The 9,204-nt window shown below is 43.8% G+C and overlaps 1 protein-coding gene across 2 annotated transcripts in view; it reads right to left on the bottom strand.

Moving 5' to 3' along the window:
- Positions 1 to 252: 252 nt before the first annotated feature.
- The window catches only part of SEC14L5 (SEC14 like lipid binding 5), a 55,776-nt gene continuing 46,824 nt past the window's right edge, over positions 253 to 9,204 (bottom strand). For both annotated transcript variants that reach the window (XM_005295258.5, XM_005295259.5), the window contains exons 14-16: positions 8,800 to 9,045; positions 6,813 to 6,991; positions 253 to 5,159 (exon numbers count right to left, since the gene is read on the bottom strand). In XM_005295258.5, the coding sequence (XP_005295315.2) occupies positions 5,054 to 5,159; positions 6,813 to 6,991; positions 8,800 to 9,045 (531 nt within the window). In that variant the 3' untranslated portion in view covers positions 253 to 5,053. The remainder of the gene's footprint in view (positions 5,160 to 6,812; positions 6,992 to 8,799; positions 9,046 to 9,204) is intronic.

The raw sequence follows: 9,204 nt of genomic DNA, 5'->3' as shown, positions 1-9,204 counted from the left end.
TGGGGCTCCTTCCCATTTTACCCACTGAGAATCTTTATAGAGCTGGAAGTGCTGCTGTGGGATCTTGTATCATCCTCTGCCACTACAGAAAAAAATATTAATTTTAACTGAACTGTTACCACAGCCCATGAGACAGGTTTGTGAAATGAGGTAAGATTCATCTTTACTCCTTGGTGCATTTAGATAACCGCAGCAATAGATACACTATATATAAATTACTTAGACTACCTGACAGATACCACAACTCCAATATTTAGTCATCTAAAAAAACAATTTATTGGTTTATTCGTTTTATTTTTAAGTTACAGAAATATGGAGAGCAGAAAATTACAGCTGGTAACTTCAACTTCCAACTGCCATAAGTACAGCATCTGTAGCTTCACATTTGTTGCTCAGTAACATGTCACAAAGCACCCTGTGTATTCCAGTAGCATGCTCTGAATTCTCAGAACAAGATTTTTTTTTTTTTTTTTTTTTGCTGACAAGAATCAAGACCCTTGTATAAAAGTTACGACAGGAGCAGGTTGAGTGGGGAAAATAGTACATTTCCCTAAAAAAAATAATGCCCATTTATTTAGTCTTTATACAGAGATAGCGTGGAAGTGTTACAGTGCCATTAAAATTGATTCCTGGTCAATGCTGACAATGAACATCCTTTATGGCTAGTTAGAAGAATTTTCTCAAGTCGGTGCTGGGAGCATAGAAAACCAACACCAGGCAGGAGGCACTGACAAATGCCCTTCAAATAGGCTTTCAGCCTTAACCTGTAAAGAAGAGTCTCATCACAGTATAATTGCACGACCATTAGCATGAGGAGGGTGAGGAAGTGAAATGCATTTCAAAAGAAGGTCACTAGCTTTGCTGATACAACTGGCCTTGGCAGCTACGTTAAACGCATGACAGCTTAGCACCCAAGTTCAGTAGGTAGGACCTGCAGATTCTGGCCCTTTTCCCACCCACTAGTTTTTAAATTGACCATTTAAAATGACCTTTGGAGTAGGGCATCAGAGTCTTACTTGTTTGCAAGACTGTAGGCAAGGGGAGCGCAACTGCCACCTTTTAAGCAGCAACGTGCCACTGAAGTCCAACCCTGGGCTCTGGGATTGTAAATGCAAAACAAAGACTATTCAAACAATGTCTGAAATAGTATCCTAATCCTCTAACACTGAATCATCACCATAGCTCAGCATTTCACTAGATAAGTCATCCAACTGAAGATTGTTTCCACACATTTTCCACAATAGGAAAACAATATAGAGAAAGGATCCATATCAAAGGGAATTTACAGTCTATCCCTAACAGAGAAAAAATACAGTAGTGCTTTATTAGTATGATTTTTATGCTCCAGAAAACTCATTTTGGTTCTCTCAGTGGACGGGCTGCTGGGAAGAAAAAAAAAATAAAAAATCTAGCAATGCTGCTTCAGTCAGATCAAGACCACTTGGACTCAAGTCTCTCTCAGCCCTTCTGCAAAACTAAGGTTGTGGTCCATGCAGGACAATAAAAAAAAGCTCCTTTAAAATAAACACCATTTAAATCTTTAACCACAAGCCCTGAACTCAACTGGAACATTCTGGCTTTTGCCCCTGCATGACACTAGAAATGTAGCCTGGCATCCAGAGTTCAATGCAAATCACCTTTTCTACATCTGTTTTATACCCCAATTTGCGGTGTACCAGACTGTGTCTATTTGCAGACACACACGAGTCAAGATGTAAATATGGCCATGTGATTTTTAAACTATAGAGATGGTCATGTAACACTTTGCCTTTCCTCTCAAGATCTCAGAAGCCTTTACAAATGTCAACCTTGCAATGAGCCTGTGAGGTAGGTATTATGTGCATTTTACAGATGGAGTAACTGAAACAAAGAGATTAAAGCCCAAATTTACAGAAGTGATTTCATTCTGGGTGCCCAATTAGACAGCTGGGCCTGATTTTCCAGAAGTGTGGCACAGCCAGAGCTCCATTAACTTCAACTGAAGTGACAAGTGCTCAGCACTTCTAAAAATTACATGGGTCTATTACTGGACTTTTGAAAGTCCTAGCCCCGTGATCCAGGAGCCAAATTAAATGATCAACATTACCCAAGAGAGCCGCCAGAGTGTGAATTCATTGTTTCATTTACTGTAGTGCTATATATTCCTCTTTAAACAGTCTGGCAGGGGAAATTTTAATGTATTTATATACACACACCCCAAAATGACTGACCCAAGTACTATTATTTTATCAACTACAATTGGTTAACAGCATAGTAAAAGCATCCTGATTGGTTCATAATTAAATCACATGGTATTTTAATATCATGTGCTGCAAAGAGCCACAGGAGACATGTTAAAGAGCCACTTGCGGCTCGGGAGCTCAGTCTGAGTGTCCCTGTTCTAGCCTAAAGAATTTGCTCTGGATCACAAGGAATCAATGGGGAGCTGTGAACGGAACCCGGGACATCAATCACCTTGCGCTCCAGGCACTAGAGCATGCTCTGAAGAAGTGAGCATTAGGCCTTATGAGCTAATGTAGCTTAGAAAAAAAGAGTCAAGTTTCAGAGGAGTTTTACTTCGTCCTATTTGTTTTTTTACACGTCTGGAATTACAGTGCAACCTCACACATGGTACTCGGTGCACGGGAGATTGATGTTTCAGGATCATGGGAAAGAACACTGGCCATTGTAAGAAGCCCTAGAAAGACAGCAGGAGTGAGCCATCCCCTGGCCTTTACCCCTTCCACTTAAGGCTCTTGTTCCCTGTCTCAGTTCAGAATGTGCAGGCACGCAATAAATTCTAAGCTGAGAATTCCACCTTCAGTACTTTTTACTGGCTGAAAGAACTATTCTTACAGGGACAGAGTAAATATGAAAAAACGTAACTGTCAAACCAAGAAACAAGCAGCCATCTTGAAATATGGCACAGAATAGGACTTGGGCTTTGCTGTTGGAAAGGGCTGGAAATCAAAACCGTTTAAAAGTTATACAGTAAATTGAGTAATTGTTTTTAGAAAGCGAGTCAGTTGTGATTAAAGCAACTTTGTGTATGTGGGTACACATACACTCGCTCTCACCAACTTTGATTTCCAGGGCTCTCTCATGGTGAAGCCCATTTTCCATTCTCTCTTTGCATTAAACTGGGACTTGGTTGAGAGGTATCATTAAAATGGCAGCCCCTACCTGAGAAAGGCAAAACCCTCGTTCACTTGATGGAGATAACTAAGCACTGGCAAATGCTTGGAAGAGTCCCTGATGTTCTTTCTTATTTAGTAAGGGTTTTACCATGCAGGTGTTCGCACGGTCACTGGAGCTTTCCTTTTCCATGCTATGAGTGACAGCTAGGATGTTCAAGGGGGCCTCAATTTGTTATCTTCTGAAACTGCCACTAAAAGTCAATGTGAACTAGATGCCTAACTCCCTAGGTTCCTTTGAAAATCCAGCCTACGTATTTATACACTAACTTCCTTATGTACATTGCTCCAGTTATCAGTTTTTCCCCCCATTCTGGCAATGCCCTGTGCTTAGAAACAAGCAAATGAAGGTAGTGAGAACGGTTAAGGATGGGTGGGGCAGAGAAGATAAACTCTTATTGAGGAATACTTCTTGCATGTCTGTTAGTTACAAATACTGCCCAGAAGCAGCTTGGTATTGACCACCTGTTTTTCTACCTTCCTAGTTCTTACTCCTTTTGCAATACGTCTGTCACTGACGTAATCAGCAGAGATTGTACAAGAACATATCTTCAACAGCTCTTAATGCTCCCTCCCTGCCAATAACATCCACAAATTCGGTCCCTGCTCTTGCAAAACCTTACTCACGCGAGTAACATTGAAGTCAGTGGTGCCACGCCCATGAGCTTTGGGAGAAGAGATGACACACTGCCCTGAGTGCTACAGCCCTGAACGCTAAGATGTCCAGCTGCCACAGAGACTAGAAATGAAATCTAAAGGTCTGTGGGATTCAAGAAGATCTGCCGTTCCCTTTTAAAACAAAAAAGGGCAGCGGGTTAAAAAAAGGTGATCTGGTTCAATAAATAGTTATCACTGAAATTATAAATAAATTAAGCAATAATTTAAAATAAGCTATGATACAATTTGAATAAATATGTTTCATTAAGTGTTTAAATACACATGCACACGTACTTTAGAAAAAGAGTTCTCTCCTCTCCAAGTTAGCCCGTTTTTAAAGGAGCAGCTCCTATAATGCTGCCATAAAACTTGTGCCTTTAAGGAAAGAACATATTGCTTTTCTTAGCCCTTTATAATGTGATTTGATTCCCACCCAGTCTGATGGGGTGGGTCAGAGAGACACTCATTTATTGCTCATAAACCTGAGGAGGAAATAAAGACAAGTGGGTGTCTTTAAGAAAGGACTTGCTTGCTGGAGGTAGGCTTTCTGCCTACGCACTGTAGGAAATACTGTGTTTTTTTAACTAAAAAATTGGAAGCATTTCCAAGCAACATCCAATCGGATTGGGAGAGGTTTCAGGTTTGGGTCACCTTGGAAGTTTCTCCTCTTTCCCCCCACCCCCCTCAAAACGTACTGTCCTGTCTTCAGGTATTTATTTACAATTTGCTTCAAGTCCCTGCTGCTGAAACACCCACTGTATTTTGAGTGTCATTGGTATTGCAGGCGCCCAGAAAAACTAGACTAATTTTGCTATATGTGAATACATCTAGTTCTACAGGTCATTACAAATAAGGCCACATCAGTCTTCTCTATCGTATGTAGAAATAGGACTGATTGGAAAGAGCCCTTTAACCTTAGTAATACACAGATTCATGCAAAGTGATATTCACCCTAAAACACAGGTCTGTTAAAACACAACTGGTAAGTAGGCCTTTCAACGGAATCCAGTTTGCAGATTGAAAAGTCACACGTCTCTTACTGAAAATAGATTCCAAAGAGTTCCCCAGACTGCTGCTACTCGTGGTCTTATGAATGACTGCCCCCAAAGCCTTGACGCTGAGCCACACTGCAGCCTCTTTGGGTTGGTCCACAGAGCTGCCCTGGAGGGAGGCCTCCAAGCGCGGATGTAACATTTCAGAAGTCAATAGAGGCCTACGCCACGCTATCTAGAAATGAGGGAGCTGCTCTGGGATTGGTTGGAAGATGTCGTGGCTGCACTGAGCTGGGAAAAGCCACTGTTGCAGGATTCCAGGCTTGACATGGACCCCCTGGGATGAAAGAAAATGGATACGTTTGTTACACATACAGCTATTTATTGATACTTGAGTGTGTCCGAGATTCCATTACTTTATTTCCAGTGATGTGCAAAGTGGGATTTTTCACTCTATCCTCACTGTGGTCTCTCCAAATGTAAAGACATTCAAGATACCTAGGTGCCACAAAGAGGAATTAAATTGTCACAGCCAGGGATACTAGCACCCTTCTACCGAGGTGAAGACTCATCTATAATAGTTATCATGGGAGTAGGGCATGGTAGCTGTCTGGGGCTGTATATACAGTGAGTGGGCAGAGAAACAGTTAAGTGAGCAGTTAATGGCACACTGGATGCTATCAAAAGAGCTGCCACAAGCTGAATTGAGAAGGATCTGTTTGCTGTGGGTTGCCAGCATCAGATCATAGTTTCTCCCTCACTTAAGACGTCTAGCAGTGGTACCCGGATTTCTTGACACTGTGGCAGTCTGAGGTTCTATTTATTACTGTTGTAGCCACTTTCCACTACCACGCAGTGCCGCCCAGAGGATTCAGGGGGCCTGCCTGCCTACTTCAGGGCACTTCGGCGACGGATCTCAGAGCGAGTGAAGGATCTGCCGCCGAAGACCCGGAGCAGAAGGAGCCCTCGCTGCCGAATTGCCGCCAAAGACCTGGAGTGGAAGAAGCTCCGGGTCTTCGGCAGCGGGTCCTTCACTCACTCCGAGTGTGTTTGGCGGCACTGAAGGACCTGCCGCCGAACACCCGCCAAAAACTCTCGTGGGGAGCCCTGAAAACTCTCGTGGGGGCACCAGTGGGGCCCGGGGCAAATTGCTACCTCCCCCCCCCCGGGCAGCCCTGCTACCATGTTTTTCCCCACAATCACAGCACTGGGAAGTAAGTTTGAATGGTTAGACTTAGGGATTCTGGGTCATATTGGTGCCTTCAACTAAAAAAAAAAAAAAACAAAAAACACCCCACCACACACCCAACCCAAAAAACCCACCCACTCTCTCTCTCTCCTTCCCCCCTCCCACTTTTTCTTCTAGTATTCTGCTATGAGGGTTAGTTGTCTGTAAAGCATTGAGAGCATCTCTGCTGGGAGACACCATAGAAATGTGTTATTTTTTCCCATTAGACCATCAGGGTGTACAGATACTCTGCAGGTTTCCTCTATGTCAGACTTATTCAGCAGACAAGTCTGTTGTCATGTGACCGATATCCTCCTTCGAACCCCAGACATATCACTTGATTACTTTGCCCAATGGTCTGGAAAGAACATGCTACGAAGTTAGTCCTAAGCACTGGTCTCCCCAGTAACAGTACTCCATGCCCCTTCAAGAAGCTACAGCGACTATTAAAGACATTTGGGGTAAGGCAATACATACAATGAGTAATTCCTCCAGACGATGTATAGTCTAGTCATGGCCCTTACAAAGGGAAAACTTCACTTCCCACCAAGACTAAGGATGTGTCAAGGCTCCATCTGGTGCTAACAAAAGGAAGTCTCTCTAAGGAAGAAGACCAATCTACTTGTATCCATTTTCCATGTGGTGCGCAACAGACATTTTAAAGGTTAGCTACATCTGGAATTCCAGAGTCACAGTCTGCTTTGCTAGACTGCTCCTCTATTGCAAGTCACACAGTAACCTAGCCCCTAGCATGGCTCCTACCTGAAATCCTTGGATGCAAGCACCTCAAAGTAGTACATGAGTTTACACTTGTGACTGGAAACTTGCAAAGAGACCAGGACGTCATCTACTCGAGGGAGGCTGGTGCCAGAGCATGGCAAAGAGCTGTGCATTTTCCACTGCAGAACATAAAAGCCAGGCCAACGAGTCACATGAGATCCCTGTAAGAGATGGACAAAGAGCACCATCAAGCGACTGCCAAGTGTCTGAAAAAAATAGTCACACCCTTTTTAAAAAAAAGTTTGTATTTCCAAAAATAAAAATGAAAGCCAAAACAAAAGGCCAACTAACCTCAAACTCTAGTGAAACCAACGTATACACCATCCGGTTAACACATTATGGGCCTGAGCCAAAGCCCATGAATTCAGTGGGCTTTGGATCATGACCTATTGCTTACCAGTCTCCAATAGAGCATTGTGCGCATTTGGTCTGCCAATGTCAAGCTCATGCCAAGGCCCCAGGCCTCACTGAATGCTAACAAATAGCTGGAAACCAGTCTGGCTTCCCTGTGGGTCAGTATAGTTAAAGTAGATATTAGAGTTATGAGAATGTGTTTAGAATTTATGGAATGCTTGCAGGATGCTGCATGTATTAATCCTACTTATAATAACTGTCTCCCATGTTATATAGTAATATGGGAAAGTTTACTCTAGAACTATAAAAGTGTTTGCTAAGACAGTAAATCCCCCACAGTCAGGGGAGAAGCATTACCAAGTGTGAAATAATAGTTCACCACAAGAGGTGTTATCTCCTCCCTAGCAAAAGAAGGTCTACAGACATCAAACAAGCCATTGTGGACAAAAGACTTCATTGATTGTGTCCCCCACACCTTTGAAGAGGGGCCCTGCTCCAGCCCTATTCCATCAAGATTGAACACTGGGGGAAGGGAATAAAAATGCCGGTTAAAGAGAAATTGTTATTCCTATGCTGCTTGAACTCTGAGAGGCAAGAATTTCTAAACACACGCAAGGAGTCTGCACAGGAGCACCGCCAGCTTTTTTGCCGCCTTAGGCGGCGGAAGGTCCCGCCCCCGAAATACCACCAACGACCGGGGCGGCCGAAGATCCGGCCGCCGCAGTCACCGCCCCCCAAATGTTAGCGCCCTAGATGACCGCCTAGGTCGCCTAATGGGTTGCGCCGGCCCTGAGTCCGCAAGCTGTTGAGCTTGGGTTAGCGTGAAGGGACTTCTAAAGCATGCATATAATAGCTACTATCATTTTTTGGAACCTAAGTCTGTACCTCATTTGTGTGTATATCTTTACCTGTTTTACCCTTGTAAATAACATTTCTTTTTCCTAGTTAATAAGCTTTTAGTTAGTTTATTACAGGATTGGCTACAAGTGTGGTCTGATTTGAGATCTGAAGAACAGTTGACCTGAGGTAAGTGAGTGGTCCTTTGGGACTGGGAGTAACCTGAATATTGACCTTTCACAAGATAGACAGGAGTACCCAAGGGGACTGTCTCACTTCATGGTAAGACTCATATAGTGATTTAGGTATTCACACTTGTTGGTGAAATCTAATTATAGACCATACAACCAATTTGGGGTTTTTTGTCCTGCTTCTTGACAGTCTGCCCTGAGGTTGGCACTCACGGTCCTGAGCCACTCCAGATATTCTGAAATGCTCTATGCTGTGTGTCAGGCTGTGCTGAAGAAAACAAGTCTAAGTCAGGTACTGCCATGCTATGCACTTCCTCAGTGGGTCTGGGAGTCTAGTTCATATGCAGAGAGCTGTGAAAAGAGCCTCTATTCCCTTGCAGTGGAGGATTTCCAGTCCCCATTGTCTGGCGTATTTTTAACCATGGGATTCTGGAATTTGTTAAAGTTTTGCAGAAAAACGTCAATGAAAACTGCTACTCCCTATGCAACCTGCTCAACAGTCACATACACCCTCCACTACCAGGTTCTGAACATTACACTGGTTCACCACGGCTGTTTAGAGGTCAAGAGGCAGCAGGACGTCCAACCTGGATGCTCTCTCCTTCCCGGCACACCAGCGGAGACTCCATGCGGCTATAATCCACCCCCAGAACCCAGCTCTTATCGATTAGCTGCATGTTGTCCCCAGCAGTCAAAGCACTTGATGAAGTGGCCTCTTTGCGACTGGTCTCGGGCGCTCTCTTGGAGTGAAAGAGGCAGAACACCACATCTCCCTTCAGGATGTCAAAGTCCCACGTGATCACAGACTCGCCCTCCAGGATTTCCACAACGATCTAAACAAGCAGCAAAGCAAGCAGGTTTTATGGGCTTGGTCTTCAAGTGAGAGCCAACATCCTCCCACGTTCCCATCACACACAAATCTGTCCAGTTCTTGTTGTCTTAGAATCCATTACTGCTGCAATTCTCAGCTCCCCAGGGGGTCATGAGCTGAT

Source organism: Chrysemys picta, chromosome 10 (assembly GCF_011386835.1).
Source record: "Chrysemys picta bellii isolate R12L10 chromosome 10, ASM1138683v2, whole genome shotgun sequence".
NCBI classification, from domain to species: domain Eukaryota; kingdom Metazoa; phylum Chordata; order Testudines; family Emydidae; genus Chrysemys; species Chrysemys picta.
The sequence above is the reverse complement of the archived record's forward strand: the minus strand, read 5'-3'. Positions and strand labels throughout refer to the sequence as shown.